At 40.6% G+C, this 16,438-nt stretch overlaps 1 protein-coding gene across 3 annotated transcripts in view; it reads right to left on the bottom strand.

The window, feature by feature from the left end:
* SHOC2 (SHOC2 leucine rich repeat scaffold protein) overlaps window positions 1–16,438 on the bottom strand; it is a 103,771-nt gene that overhangs the window by 51,778 nt on the left and 35,555 nt on the right. For all 3 annotated transcript variants that reach the window (XM_050958113.1, XM_050958114.1, XM_050958112.1), the window contains one exon: window positions 3,377–4,322. In XM_050958113.1, the coding sequence (XP_050814070.1) occupies window positions 3,377–4,079 (703 nt within the window). In that variant the 5' untranslated portion in view covers window positions 4,080–4,322. The remainder of the gene's footprint in view (window positions 1–3,376; window positions 4,323–16,438) is intronic.

Here is a 16,438-nt window from a genome sequence, read left to right on the forward strand (position 1 = left end):
TGATTACAAAAGTGAAACTGATTAGTCTTCTCATTGTTTAGGCTGAGAGAAACATAAGTGAAAATAAGACTTTTTTTCAGTGCCAGGTTCTCAAATTTAGGTGCATGCAAATTTAGGTGCATACGCCTAATTTATACACACAAGTCAATTATTTATTGACTGTAACCTGTTATATACATTCTCAGACAGCTGATTTGCATACATCAGGTGAGCAAAAATTTGTGAGAGCCTAACTCTGAAAGCTGAAAGTAATTTTTTAACTCTAATTCTTCAAGTTATAAGTAAACTAAGTAAATATCTTTAGCTTAAATATTTAAATGCTGTTAAGCCCGCCAGTGTTCTTTTAAAGAAACTTAAAATTGTAAATTCTTTGGGGGCAGGAACTGTCTTTTTGTTTGTACAGTGCTTAGCACAATCGGATCCAGGTTTATAACTAAGTTTTCTAAGCGCTAGAACAATTCAAGATACAAACAATTTCTGGATGTGTGGACAAAAAACATGGTGCTCAGGCCAGCATTTGTCCTGTTTGGTAAAATACCAAATATATCCTCAACAAAAAAATAATAATGACATAAAAAGTCAGAAAAGGCTGTAATAATAAGAACTCTGAAGCAATTTAAAGTATATGCCTATTACACATAGATAGATACTGTGTGTAAAATGGCTTCATGGAGAAACTTCCAAGATTCTTGAGACCAACTGTATAAATGGGGCGAGAGGGGATAAACACATTTTAATACAACATTGGCCTTGAGATTTAAAAAAAATACAAGAGTCAGGAAACCAAATTTCAGCTTATCTAACAGTCATTCAAGATCTCCTTTGTGTATGTAGTGTTAAAACTATCTACACAGAGCTTTTAAGAAGCTATGCCAAAAGTAAACTGGAGAGTAGCATCCACTGCATTTTATTTCATATGTTAGTATTAGCATGTTTCTATGGAACACTCCCCAGCTGCATTTTACAGCTATGTCTTTACTGAACTACTGAATTTTTAAGTAACAGAGGGAGAGCACCAGTTTAAGTACCAACACTGCAGCGTGTCCACACTAGCTATGCTGTTACAATTGCAGTTTTGCCCTATATCTGTATTTGTGTTGTATGTTACTGTTACAGATGCTTATCCCCTGGTTCCAGACACAGCTCCTTGAAGCAATGGTTTGTTGAAGATTTTAAAAAGCTTTTTGGGAGCCCAAAATTGTAGGGGAGGCAGGAGCGCCGCCAGCTTTTTTGGCACCCTAGGCGGTGGAAGGTCCCACCCCTGAAATGTCTCCCCCAACAGAGGTAGCAGAAGGTCCTGCCCCCGAAATACTGCCGACGACCAGGGCGGCTGCAGATCCGGCCGCTGCGATCGCCACCCCCCAAATGTTAGTGCTCTAGGCGACAGCCTAGGTTGCCTAATGGGTTGCGCCAGCCCTGAGGGGAGGTCGTCAAGGGCTGGCCCCCACCTCCTATCTGCCCCCCCACTGGGACTCCTGCCCCATCCAACCCCCTTTGTTACTTGATGCCCCCTCCCCCCGGACCTCCGTCACCCCATCCAACCACCCCTTCTCCCTGCCCCAACTGCCTCCGGAACCCCTACCCCTGACTCCCCCTGCCACCCCATCCAACCCCCACTCCTTCCTGACTGCCCCCCCGGGATCCCTGCCCCCATTCAACCCCGTGTTCCCCCCGCCTCCCCTCTATCCAATCCCCCCTGCTCCGTGCCCCCTGGAGCACCGGTGGCTGGCAGTGCTACAGCCGCACCACCCAGCTGGAGCCAGACCACGCGGCTGGCAGCGCTGGAGCCGGGCCACGTGGCCTCCACTCAGCACAGAGACAGGATCAGGCTGTCCCTGCCCCAGGAGCTCAAAGCCCCACCGCCCAGAGCATTGCGCCAGCGGTGGAACGGAGACAGCAGGGAAGGGGCCAAGGGCGAGCCTCCCGAACCAGGAGCTCGGGGGCTGAGCAGGCCAGTCCCGCAGGCCAGATGTGGCCCGCAGGCCATAGTTTGCCCACCTCTGGGGTAGAGGATGTTTCAGAAGAGCCAGCACAAAGCCAGAGACTGAAATCAGCAGCTGACAATTCTGAAATACTTGTGCAATGTCCAAATTATCCTGAGGAAGCTGTGTACACCAGACATTAATGGTCAGCTGACCAGCAGTTTGGGGTTTGGAAGTTCACAGTGGGTGTTACTGTTATGAAGATGTGCAATTCAATACACTACATTGCAGGAGCAAGTGTGGCTAACTTGACAGAGATCATTGAGGGATTTAAACAATTGTATTTCCAGAATTGTACAGAAACAGATAGAACGTATGGACCAGTTCTATGGTCCTAATCCAATAGCCAAGGAGTTTATTAACAGGGAAGAGTTCTAAGTGCCTAAATCAGTTCTGAAAATGAAACTTACTCCTGTCAGCGTTGCAAGTACTAACACCTAAATACCTTTAAAAATCTGAGCCTAAAAAATTGGGACTAAATTAGAAGATAAAAAAACAAAAAAAAACCATTTTAAATCTCTTGTGAACGTTTCATGTTTTTTAAATTGCATTTTGTACTTATATTTTTAGAACTGGAGATACACAAAAAAATTCCTGTGATACTCACATGCGCACACACTTCATTCATGTGTGTAAGTACTATACGGTATTGCTTAAAATGGTTTTCGAAACAGAGATGCTTTCCTGAATCAAGGCCTGTTCGAAAGTGGTTCGGGAATTCCTGACTATCACTACATCAATCACTGCTTGAAATGACTAAACTACATTAACTGATACCCCATTTACTTTAAAATTTGAAAGATAAGTCTGTATAATAGATTTAGAATAGCTATTTGCTAGCTATATACTTTTTCATTTGTTCAAAAATATGTATACATTAGCAATGATGCATGCAATACCTGGTCACAGCACCAAAAGATTCCATTTATACATAAATTCGTTAACCATTTATAAGCAGCTGATGTTTCATACATGGCTGACCAATTGTTACACATTATTACTGTGTCCAATATGTTTCTTATAATTATAGTTTAACCATCCATAATGCATTTTACTGATGTGCTTGTAACCATCTATAACTTCATATTTGCGCCTGTAACGTGCTTATAACATCAATAATTTATTACCCTTTATAAATGAAACTGTGATCCACCATCTTTTTTAATTAACAGATATACACACAATATACTGATTATACCCAGCACAATCTAACATCATGGTAATGTGGCTGAGAGCCAAAGAAACTAATCTAAGGTTCTTCTTGATGATGATAAAGGGAGGGCAGTATCTATAAAAAATTTCATAAAGCAGTGATCTGTGTGTACCTACCTGCATCACAAAGTGAACTACAAAAAGATTTACCATAAACTTAAAATCACAGTGTAAATACTTACCAATTTCAGCAGGTAGTTGCTTGATTTTGTTCTCTCGTATGCTAAGCATGGTGAGTTTTGACAAGCTTTTGATATCCTTTTCCACAGTGGTTATACGGTTAAAGCGTAGATAAAGAGTGGCAAGAGAATTTAGCCTGTACACCACTGAAGGAATTTCTCTAAGTTTGTTATGCCGTAGATCAAGCATGCGCAATTTCTTCAAGTTATCAAGAGAGTCAGGCAAACTGGTAAGCGAGTTCTCACTTAAAGCCAGTGTCATCAGATTCACAAGACAGCCCACCTCTGCAGGTAGAGACTGCAATTTGTTACTGTATAAATAAAGTTCCGTTAACTGCGTCAACTCTTTGATAGACGATGGAAGCATGTGTATAGACCTCTTGGACAAGTCCAAGCGCATTGAATTTTCTTCTCGGCATTTATTTAGCTCTTTGATCACCTCAGCATTGCTGGATTTTTTGCGAGCAGCTGGGGCTGGATTAGGTCGTTTTATTGTGTTGTCTACTGAAAAAGCTACTCCAGGCTGTGCACTACTGGAGTCCTTCTTTCCATCTTTGGCATCTTTCCCTTTGGTCTTAGGCTCCTTTTCTTTGCTTTCTTTCCCAAATCCTCCAGAGGCCTTAGACTCCTTCTCCCGTTCCTTTGCCAATGGGACTTTTGGATCCTTCTCTTTACAGTCTTTTTCTTTTCCTAGATTACTACTCATGGCGATTCAATGTTTAGCAAGCACCACATGAAATCCACTTTTTTCGGTTAAGAAAAAAACAATTAATTCACTGCTGAAAGTACAAGGATTCTTAAAACACAAATTTGTTGGCTTGAGTGACCAACTTCAGTTGAGTGATACCCACTTGCTACATATTGATTCTGAAGACACTTGTTCCTAATCCTGGTATTGAAAGGTTCAACTTTAAGAGATCAGATGGTCAAATGCTCCTTATTAGAATTTCTGCAACACAAGAGAAAAAAAATAAAACAATGTTAATGTAAATATAACTTTCTTTTAGGTTAAATAATGAGTATTTTGATAGCAAGCATGTGGATACTTAATCAGGTCTAACTTCCCTATATATTTCATACGAAGAACTCAATCCTAACATTCAAATCCCAAGAACGTTGCTTAGGAATGATTGGTATGTAACTTAACACTTAAATCAGCCTCTGTACTGGATGGTTGGACGATAGCTAATGTAATGCTGATTTTTTTTTAAAGGCTCTAGAGAAAATTACAGGCTGGTTAGCCTGACTTCAGCACCAGGCAAACTGGTTGAAACTATAGTTAAAGAACAGAATTATCAGACACAGATAAACACAATATGTTGGGGAGGAGACAACATAGCTTTTTTCAAGGGAAATCATGCCTTACCAACATATCAGAATCAACAACCAACTCTTAAAGTCAACGAGCATGTGGACAAGGGTGATCCAGTAGATACTGTCTACTTGGACTTGAGGAAAACCTTTGACAAAGTGCCTCATCAAAGGCTCTTAAGCAAAACAAGCAGTCATGGTATCAGAAAGAAGGCCCTCTCATGGATCAGTAACTGGTTAAAAAATGGGGTGGAAAAAAAAGGTACCAATAAATGGTTAGTTTTCACAGTGTAGAGAGGTAAACAGTGGGGTCCCTCAAGGATCAGTATTGGGAACAGTGCTGTTCAACATATTAATAAATCATCTGGAAAAAGTGGTAAACAGGTGACAAAGTTTGCAGATGATACACACTTACTCAAGATAGCTAATGCCAAAATGGACTGCAAAGAGTTACAAAGAGATTTCACAAAACTGGACGACTGGTCAACAAAATGGCAGATGAAATTTAATGTCGATAAATGCAAAGCAATGCACACTGGAAAACATAATGCCAACTATACATACAAAATGATGGTCTAAATTAGCTGTTCCCACTCAAGGAAGATCTTGAAGGTCTTTGAAAACATCTGCTCAATGCACAGCGGCAATAAAAAAAGTTAACAAAATGTTAGGAACCATTAGGAAAGGGATAGGAAATATCATAATGCCACTCTAAAAATCCATGGTATGCCTGCACCTTGAAAACTGAGCGCACTTCTGGTTGACCCATCTTAAAAAAGATAGATTAGAAATGGAAAAAGTACAAAGGAGGGCAACAAATATGATTAGGTGTTTGAACAGCTTCCATACGAGGAGAGATTAAAAAGACTAGGACTGTTCATCTTAATGACTAAGGCGAGATATGATAGAGGTCTATAAAATCATGAATGGTGTGGAGAAAGTGAATAAGGAAGTGTAATTTACCCTTTTACATAAACACAACCAAGGGTCACCCAATGAAATTAATAGGCAGCAGGTTTAAAACAAACATAAGGAAATACTTCTTCACACAATGCACACTTAACCTGTGGAACTCATTGCCAGGGACACTGCGCAGGCCAAAAAGTACTACTGGGCTCAAAAAAGAAGTATTAGATAAGTTCACAGAAGATAGGTCCATCAATGGTTATTAGCCAAGATGGACACAAGCAAGGACACAACTCCATGCTCTGGGTGTTCTGACGGCCAGAAGCTGGAACTGAATGACAGGGGATGGATCACTCAAAAACTGCCCTGTTCTGGTCGTTCCCTCTAAAGCATCTGGCATCAGCCCCTTTCAGAAAACAGGATACTGGGCTAGACGGATTGTTGGGATTTGACCCAGTATGGCCATTCTTAAGTAATAGTACTTGACTGTGGAAGAACTGACTATTAAAAACAACATGAAAAAGAGTAAGCTTCCATTTTTAAATGTAATATTGCCTTCATTGAAGTGTATGAGTCACCTGCTCCTGTTGCTGGAAGCTAATGCACAACTTTAGCGTATCCCGCTGATTAGTGTGTGTGGCACATCTTCCTCTGTACCTGATCCACTGAGGATAAGGGTCCATGTTACAACTTTAATCTGAAGAGACTTGTTCCTTTGTTCAAGCCATAGAGACCCTTGTTTTCAACTATGGAGGCCCTGAGTCGAAGCTCTGGTGTTAGCTAAACTGGAGCCATCAAGTTAACGTTTCAAATCAAGAAATCTCTTCTAACCTATTCTGAATCACAATCCTCTCTATTTCTGCAATACATTGAACAGAACCTTGTTACCTATCAACAGGTTTGTGGATTTCGAGATGCAAACAAGCAGCTGAAATTAGATTTGAAGTTCCATTTCAAACAATCTTACCAAAATAAACAAATACATAAATCAACCAAAAAAGTTCTGAAGGGATATAAACCCTGCTCTTACAAGACAGGCAAACCTGCAATTAAAGTGGTAAGGAAGAAACCTCTCCTACAGGCAGTTTATTCCATTACAGCTCATTTCAGAATATTCTGCATCTTCCTCTAAAGCAGCAGTCCCCAACGTGGTGCCCACGGGCGCCATGGCGCCCGCCGGAGCATTTATGTGCGCCCGCCTAGCGCCCAGTAGGGGAGAGAAGCCGCGGCACCGCACCTGCCAGGGACAGAGAACTCCAGGGCTGCAGGTTGCGGGCGCCGGTGTTCTCTGACCCTGGTAGGTGCGGTGCCCACCTAGTGCCCAGCAGGGGAGAGAGGCCAGGGCCCTATGCCTGCTAGGGACAGAGTGCTGCAGGCGCTGGTGTTCTCTGTCCTCGTGGCTTCTCTCAGGCTTCTCTTTGCACTGCCCAGAACTGCTGGCAAAAAAAAAAACATGCTCCACCTCTGCAGAATGGACCGACTGTTTATGATTTTTATTTTGTAAAAACGCCTTAATTTTTCTTACAGATAGAAAAAAAAAAAGCAAATTCACATGGTACGGTGAAAGAATAATTGCCGAATAATTTAATTAATACCTTTTACGTGTAAAATTACCTTTTTTATCTTATGGATTCATATATTATGTAATATTAAATATGATGTTTTTCGCATTATTTAATACACAAATACAAAATAAGCCTTGAAAAATTGTTGGTGCCCGCCACAGTCTTCTGAAAACATGAATGTGCTACTGGCCACAAAAAGGTTGGGGACCACTGCTCTGAAGCATCAGGTATTGGCTACAAGATTTGAATGACCTCTGATCTGAATACTGTCCAGCAATTTCTGTGTTCCTAAATAAATAGAATTATTAATAGTTCTAATTTGATTCAATCCTGTGACAGAGATCAATCCCATTAACCATCTGGTCATTTCAAAACTTACCACCGACACATCTTGAAGCTGCCTCTCCAATACATGTCTGTAAAAGACAAAGCCAATTTTATCCTTTGATGCTAGCCTGCCCTTTTGCTTACAAAAGCAACATACCTTAGGAACATAAGAATGGCCATACTGGGTCAGACCCAAGTTACATCTAGCCCAGTATCCTGTCTATCGACAGTGACCAATACCAGGTGCCCCAGAAGGAATGAACAGAACAGGTAATCACCAAGTGATCCATCCAGTTGCTCATTCCCAGCTTCTGGCAAATAGAGGCTAGAGATACCATCCCTACCCATCCTGGCTACCAGTCATTGATGGACCTATCCTCCATGAATTATACAGGGATGAGTTTTTTTGTTTTTTTTTTAAACTCTGTTATAGCCTTGGCCTTCACAACATCTTCTGGCAAGAAGTTCTGCAGGTTGTGTATTGTGTGAAAAACTGTGCAGTGTGTGTGTTCTGCAGTATTTGTTGATGGGGAGTTTCTTAGCATTCTACAAAAGGGTCTTATTTGCCTCAACCACAAAAGCTATTTTCATTCTTCTTATCAACTCCACGTAAGGAACTGCATTCCCTTTCTGCCACTTATCTTCTGTACTAGCTCATATGACCCACAGTTACAATCACAGCAAAATTAAATTTTATACCCTTAAGTAAATCATCAGTAAGAACTGAAGACACTGAAATATTACAGCTAAACGCAAACTTCTATTCATGTTTAAAATCCTCATTCACTTACTTATTATGAATAGGCATACATGCACGCTCACAGTTTGTTTCCAGGAAGCCTCTGATATCAAAGTATGATCAGTCACTATCCACCATTTTCAGTCACACCAAAGAGTATCAAAGATGAAAAACAAATCTAAAATTATATATTTGAGGGTGGAATTTGGAGGAGAGAAGGCTACCATAGTTTTCCCCTTGTGATCTGCAGATAGTGCTTCCTAATGGCAGAGATGTGAACAGAAGCTTTAACTTCCAGTCCTCTGCTCTGACTTGTTACTTCTATAGCATCATGCTGTCAAGTAATCGCTGTGCCTTAGTTTACACAGCTTTTGAGAACTTGGCTGAAACATGCTAATAATAATACTTTGTACTCTAAATTGGATTAAAATTACAGTAGCCTACATGATACCACATTAGTCTCACTTTAATGTACTTAACTGATCCTGTTTTCTTTTAATCCCTTTGGGAGTTCTGTTTATTTTTTGATTGATTGTTTTTTTTGCCTTTTTTAAAAAAAGAAAGAATAATCCAGTTTGAACACTCTTCTAACAGAAAGTGTCTCTGATGTGGATTCCTCTGAACGTGGGCCAAATGGGGTCAATTAACATCAGACACGTTTTCAATTAAGACTCCTATATGACTATTAAAGTATCCAATAATTTGCATTTTGTTCTAGCATAGCAACCCCACTACGTTACATTTTAAACCATTTTTCAGCACTGTATAATTTGTATGCTTTTATGTGGATAGTACAGGAAAGATATTGGCAGAATCTTCAATATACACAAATCCAGGTGGAGCTCAGTTGCCTCACTATCAGCTAACTAAAGTCTCAAATGGTAGTTAACTTGTTTTCAGTACAACTAGAATAGAATACAAACATTTTGAGGCATAAGTCACAATACTGTCAAATACCATTTCAAAGTTTTGATAAATATGAAAACTATATCAATTTATTGTTAATACTGAAGGTCACTCAGGATCCAGGTTCCATTGTGTAAGATGCAGTAAAAGCCACACAGTCCTTGCTCCCCAAAATAGCTTTCAATCTAGTCAAATTTAAGACATGGCAAGTGTGTTTTGCCTAACATGTTATAGGCAGTGCAAAAGAGGTGGCTCTCAAAGGTATCTGAAAGAGGATATAGTTCAGGGAGGACATTCCATATGTAAGGGATGGCCTGACCTGAAGGGTCCAAATTATTATTTTTTATATACATTTCAGTTACCTATTAGCAATTTTTCACAAGTGTACCATAAAATCAGCTTCTGTACTTTCTCAGTAACAGCATAAGCTTTTCATTACAAATATAAACTATAATGAACACATATACACTTTCACCATTACAAGACTCCCCATCCCCATTTTTACCCATTTAACTTCTTTCAAGTCAGACACTTTTTTAAAAAGTATTCCTTTCTATGATCAGAACAAGATAAACAGTTACTACCAGAGAATTCAATCTTTCATAGCTTTCTTCGAAGCTATGCTGTCTGCAGGCAGTTAGCTCTGCAACCAAGTGACATACAGAAATTTAAGACTAATGGCCAGATTCGCAGCACAAAACATACATTCGAAACAGTAAATTAAAAGCAAAGAATGAGAAAAAACTAAATGTTAAATATACTGCACACATTTATCTTAAGGATTTTATTTTATTTTGTTTTTATTTAAGTTTGAGAACGGAGGCTGTATTGGAAATATACTACATCTTTTCAGACTCCGACTCTTCAAATTAAATGTTTCTCCTCCGAGAAAGATTTGCAACTAGCACTTTCTATACAAATTTAAAATTAACAGAGAGGAAGCAGTTAGTGAGAAGTTCTTTGGACAAAACATGCCTCTGAAACCAGACTAGAGAACACAGAAATACTGTTAAGTCTGGAAACAAGGTTCTGTAGAAGATAAGAATAAGGAATTGAAGCTGACTACACAGCCACTTTTGCCAAGTCTTATTACCCTAGTATCTTACATACTGGTAGAGCGCCCAGTGTAGTGGGGTCTTGGATCCTGATGAGTCCTCTGGGTTCTAATACTACAATTGTAGGTGGAGTTGGTAGCATCCCCTATTGTTAAGATTGCTTGACACTTCCCCTTATAAGACCCAATTTTCAGTTGGTTATAACTAGGGTCCTACCAAATTCCTTGTCCATTTTGGTCTATTTCACAGATATAGGATTTTAAAAATAGTCCATTTCACTGTTTCAGATATTTACATCAGAAATTTCAGGGTGTTATAACCATGGAGGTCCCAGCCTCAAAGAGGGTTGCGGGAGGGGTCACAAGGCTATTGTAGAGGGATCACAGTATTGCCACCCTTCTGCGCTGCTGCAGACAGAGGTGCCTTCGGAGCTTGGAAGGCAGAGAGCAGTGGGCAGCATGGTGTGGGGAGGTCATCACTTTTGTGGGGAGGTGCAGGGCTGGCCCTCTGGGTGAGTGACCATCCAGGACCCTATGGTCAGGGGCGCTGTGGTCCCACCACACACAACCAGTCCAAGTTCCCTTTAACCCCCAAGCTCTGGGCCCAAAACCAGAAAGGGGCAGGACTGTAGGAAAGGGTGCCAGAACCACCAGCTCCAGAACAGGAGGGGCCAGGGAGCTACATCTTCCAATTTTTAACATGGGTGTAGTTTGGGGGCAGGGATCACCATTCCCCCACCCCAAAACTGCAAGCCTCAGACAGGCACAGAGCAGTGCCACGGCAGGGGAGCTGATAACCATGGTATCAATGCTCACCTGACTCCAGTGATATTGCAGTCCCAAACTGACCAAAGGAAGGGGGGTGACTCACTTGAGAGTCCAACAGATCCTTTGCTGCTGTCTAGGCCAGTATCCTTAGTTCCTGTGAGGCCAGGCTGGGTTTGTTCCATACATGCCCTGATGAGGTGTGAACTGCCCTTCTGCTCTTGAAGAGTTTTTGCCTGGGCTTGTTTTAAGCCATGAGGCCACATTTTTGGCCTCATAAGTGTATACATGAAATTATAACCTCTAACATTACTATAACAACAATGCTCAGTACATCATGAGGCTTTCGAAGACACCCAACATGACAAACTTTGCATTGGATACCACATAATCATTTTATAGGGATGAACATGGAGGATGTACAGGGTTCCCCTAAGGCACAGTGTGTCAAATTGTGATCGTAATTGAAAACTGAATCATAATGCACTTACAGCAGGGAACCAAATTAAGGTTAACAGGCTACTTTAATTCTGAAATTTCTTAACTTTTGAACGCTTGAGTTTGCACCTTAACAATGTTTTTCAAAATAGTTTGTGTGTGTAGAATACAAATAGCTGACAATCTATATTTAAGGTTGCAACAAAATTTGCATTTAGCAGGATTTTAGTCCCGCTATCTCAAAATTTAAGGACTAAATTTATCCATGAAAATACAGTAACTTCAGACTTCTTTTTTTTTGTTAAGTTGGTCCCAATCTTCCAAACACTTATGCAAGTGAAGTGCTTTACATTCATGAGTAGTTCTACAGAATCTTGACTTCAATGGAGCATCATTCAAGTCAAAGAGAATACTCATGCATACATTTAGGCATTTATCTAAGTATTTAGAGAATGAGGGATAGAATTACTAATTTTACAGAGGCAACAAATGTATTCATGTCTCATTCACATTTTTCAGACCCTTCCAGCTAAAGAACCAGAGACACCACCAATTCTAAGCTGCATACAAACATTCATATAACATTTCAAGGAGAGGATTTTTTCAACTTTTAAAACTTGAGCTATTTTTAGCAAAACAAAGTTGATCAGAACTGGACAGTTCTGCCAGCTACTTCCAGTTTTCAATGTTGTTCAGACTGTGTTCCTGATATACTGAGAAAAAGTAGGTTAGGTAATATCTTTCATTGGACCAACTTCTGTTGGTGAATGAGACAAGCCTTCAATCTTACACAGAGTTCTTCTTCAGGTCCTGATATACTGACATAGAACATTTTTTAAATCTATTAGGTGATGAAGGGCTTAGGGGGAAACAAGAGGTTAAACTCTGGCATGGTTGAGGAAACCAAGCAAAAAAAGAGTTTCAAGAGAATTAAACAAAAATCTCTCTCGTGGTCTGTTCTGAATATTACTAAAGAAAAATAGATTTTATGAGATTCTGAATATTGTTTTTCTTGTTTTATATGACCAAAATATATTTCCCAGAATTATTTTTAATCCAATTTAACTATGGAAGTCCAGAAGGACACACAATTAAACTCTTCTAAACTAAGTACCTTTCTTTAGTTCTTGTATAGAACTTTTCATCTACAGATCTCAATGCACTTTACAAATGGAGGTTAGTTTCATTATACTCATTTTACAGCTGTGGAAACTACCTATCATACATGTTATTTGCTAAAAACTTTACAGATTTATGGGTAACTGAGTGACAAATAAAAAGGAGAATAAACCTGAAGAAGTTCTGTTGAATCAAGACAGCAAAACAATACATAAAAAATTTTGGGGAAATTGTATGAAATGGTGGCTATGTTTCTATTGTTAATACAATCCTGAAATGTTTATTTAAATAACTGCTTTACAGAAAGAACTTTTTTTCCTGGGTCTCATGCGTGGAAACTAGGAATAGTTACTATTGCAATTCCAAGAACAACATGAAATTAATCATCTGCAGCTCAGAAATATAAGTACTACTGCTTCCTGTCAGCCATCAAATGAAACATGGTCCTTGACACAAAGGAAATCCAGCTAACTGGTAACCTGGAAGAGTTGGGGATTCCCCTTAGACTTAGTATCTAAAAGTAGGAAAACGTTAAACTTTGTAATAGCACAATGGGTTACCAAAAAATTACACTTGCAATCAGGGCCGGCTTTAGGAAGTGCGGGGTCCCATTCGAACAGTTTCGGCAGGGCCCTGGCAGGGATGGAGTAAAAAAAACCCAAAACCACACATGGGGCTTCTACTCACCGGGTGGTGCTCTGAGTCTTCGATAGCACTTTGGCGGCAGGTCCTTCACTCGCTCCAGGTCTTTCGCGGCACTGAAGGACCCACCACCGAAGTGCCACTGAAGACCCAAAGCAAGCGAAGGACCCGCCACCGAAGACCCGGAGTGAGCGAAGGACCCGGAGTGCTGCCAGGTGAGTAAAAATTAAAAAGGCGCCTCCAGCCAGGGATGGAATTCTCACTGGACGCGGGGCCCAACTAGGGGGAATTGGTGGAAATGGCCTAAAGCCAGCCTTGCTTGCAATATTAGTTATCCTAATATTAGTATTAAGATGTTTTACTTGATGTTGTTTCTAAGAAATATGGACACAGGCTAGCATCATTTCCTGGTAGAGACAAAGAACCAAGAAATATTTAAAAAAATAATATTAACTACAGAAAAAAACTAACATCTTTCACAGCTGCTTGGACTTACCAATAGCAGCCCTAACAAAGAAGGATTGCTAACAGCCATCTCTTTAAAAATGGTCACTTTCGATTCCACTGATACGTTCAGAGTTAATGGCTCATGTTAGCGTGTTTTTGTGTAGGGAAAGTAGATATCTTAAAACAAATCAATCTTGGATCCAGCATATTCCAAAATTAAATGCACTACCACTAAATTATAATGCATCGCGATGTAAAATATGACTAATTTTAATATACCAAGAAGTTTATCTATATAAAAGAGGACTGCTATTGCATAACGTGTAATTCTGAAAGGATGACCATTTTCCCCACTCAAACACAGCTCATGCCATCATGTGCCAGCATGCCCCTCTGCCATGTACATTGGCCAAACTAGGCAGTCTCTATGCAAAAGAATTAATGGACACAAATCTGACATCAGGAATCAGAACACTCAAAAAACAGTAGGAGAAAACTTTAACCTGTCTGGTCATTCAATGACAGATCTGCGGGTGGCAATTTTGCAACAGAAAAGCTTCAAAAACGGACTCCAACGAGAAACTGCGGAGCTGGAATTGGTATGCAAACTAGATACAATCAACTTAGGCTTGAATAGGGACTGGGAATGGCTGAGCCATTACAAACATTGAATCTATCTCCCCTTGCAATTACTCTCACACTTCTTATCAAACTGCCTGCACTGGGTTTGATTGATTATCACTTCAAAAGTTTTTTTCTCTTATTTAATTGGCCTCTCAGAGTTGGTAAGACAACTCCCACCTTTTCATGCTCTCTGTATGTGTGTATATATATATACACATCTCCTCACTATATGTTCCATTCTATGCATCCGAAGAAGTGGGCTGTAGCCCACAAAAGCTTATGCTCAAATAAATGTGTTAGTCTCTAAGGTGCCACAAATACTCCTGTTCTTTTAGCTCACAAAAAGAAACATTTCCCTTACTCTCTTATGACTATTAAGTGTACTAAAGGAGTCAGGTATAGCATTACCAGAAACAGATCGTAACTACAGACAGAATTGGTGAGCAACAATTCAAATCCATAACAAAGGAGAAAAACACTTTGACGATCCAACTCTGACCTAGGAAAACTCAGTTTAGTCAGATTTAGGGAGAGGTGGTTGGTTTTTTTTTTTTTTGAGGGGGTAGGAGTGAATTCAAAATGCTATTTTAGTAATTTTAGCACCCCCACACAAACAAGCAGACAATCAAAATCCTTAAAAAAACATACCTTCCTGGAAGAACTGAAATTTTACTGAGGAACAGTATGAGACGTATCAGAAAAATATTCCATGATACCATAACTTAGCACATATGGGAAAGCAAATAATATGTTTTCTAAAATTAGCTGAATAAACTGCAAAGGACTTCCCTCTTCTGCAACCCCAACCACACTACTTTCATTTGAAAAGCCAAACAACCCAAGCCAACCAGCCTGCTGCAAAAGAAGCAAATTCCTTCCCACAATTTACAGGCTTCAGACATCTAACCTACAGCTTTTTCATCTACAAAAGGGGTATACAGACTTCTGCTATTACAACCACCTCCAGAGCAGTTGGGATTAACTGCTTAGTCAGTCACCAGGTGGCTGCACTACTGCTACAAAAACAAAACTTTTTAGAAAGCATGTAGACACCATGACAATCACTGACCATCATATGTATGGCTGGCCTGCATCAACTGTTTTTATAAATGTGAGCATCAGGAAGAATACCAGCCGAATGAAGAGACGGTATCGTAGCACCCCCATACAAGAGTAAAGGACATAGGCAGTGACTTATTTTTCCCTGGGGGTGCTCCACCCTGAGGCCCCACCCCCACTCCATCTCTTCCTGACCCCACTCCACCCCCTCCTGATGCTCCACCTCTTCCTGTCTCTTCACCCTCTCCCAAGGCTCCGCCCTCTCTCTGCCTCTTCCCCACTACACTCTAACCCCTCCCCTAAGGCCCCTGCCCACCAGTCGCTCGCTGCTCTCTGCCCTCCCCAAGTGCCTGGCCCAGCTGCCAAACAGCTGATCAGCAGCACTGCCAAACAGCTGTGGCTGGTGGGTACTGAGCACCCAGTGTTTTCTTCTTTGGGTGCTTGAGCCCTGTAGCATCCACAGAGTCAGCACCTATAGGAAAGGATCTCACACTGAGTGTGCCAACAACAAACTAATTTAATTATTTTAAGCCCCTGGAAAGGTCTTCACTCACATGCTTGGTAGGATTCAGCCATTTAACAGACATCATCCACTGCAACAACCAGGTTTCACTCCTAGGCAGTCAACAATCAACTCTATCCTTACTCTCCAGCTTTTGGCTGACTTGCATTGAGAATTTAGCCACATGCTTTGCATGGCATTTATCAATATCAAAGTGGCTTTTGATTCAGCTGACAGGTCAGCACCTTGGCTCCCACTGAAAGGTGTTGGCGTCCCAGCTATTCTACTAAATCTTGTGCACTATCTTCACACTTGTACCAGTGAGAGAATGCACACTGCTTCATGGCTTTCACTGCATTTCTCCACAACCTCGTGTATGCAACAGGAATGAATTCTCGCCTTGGTACTACTCTGTTGAGCTATCAACTGGACATTAAGACTTGCCGCTCCATTCACCAGAATCAAGGTTGGTCAAGAATTATTCACCAGTCAAGACTACTATGGCGTTGAACATCTCATGGCAGAATCTCAGAGCTGGGCCTAGTGCAGGTAGGGTCGAACACTGTGGAGAGCATTGACAAGTTAATCTACCATAGTCACTCTGGCTGGCAGGAAGGTCCTCAGTAGACTATGCACATTTGATATGTATAAAAGCTAAATA

The sequence above is a fragment of the Gopherus flavomarginatus genome, chromosome 6, assembly GCF_025201925.1.
Source record: "Gopherus flavomarginatus isolate rGopFla2 chromosome 6, rGopFla2.mat.asm, whole genome shotgun sequence".
Taxonomy (NCBI): domain Eukaryota; kingdom Metazoa; phylum Chordata; order Testudines; family Testudinidae; genus Gopherus; species Gopherus flavomarginatus.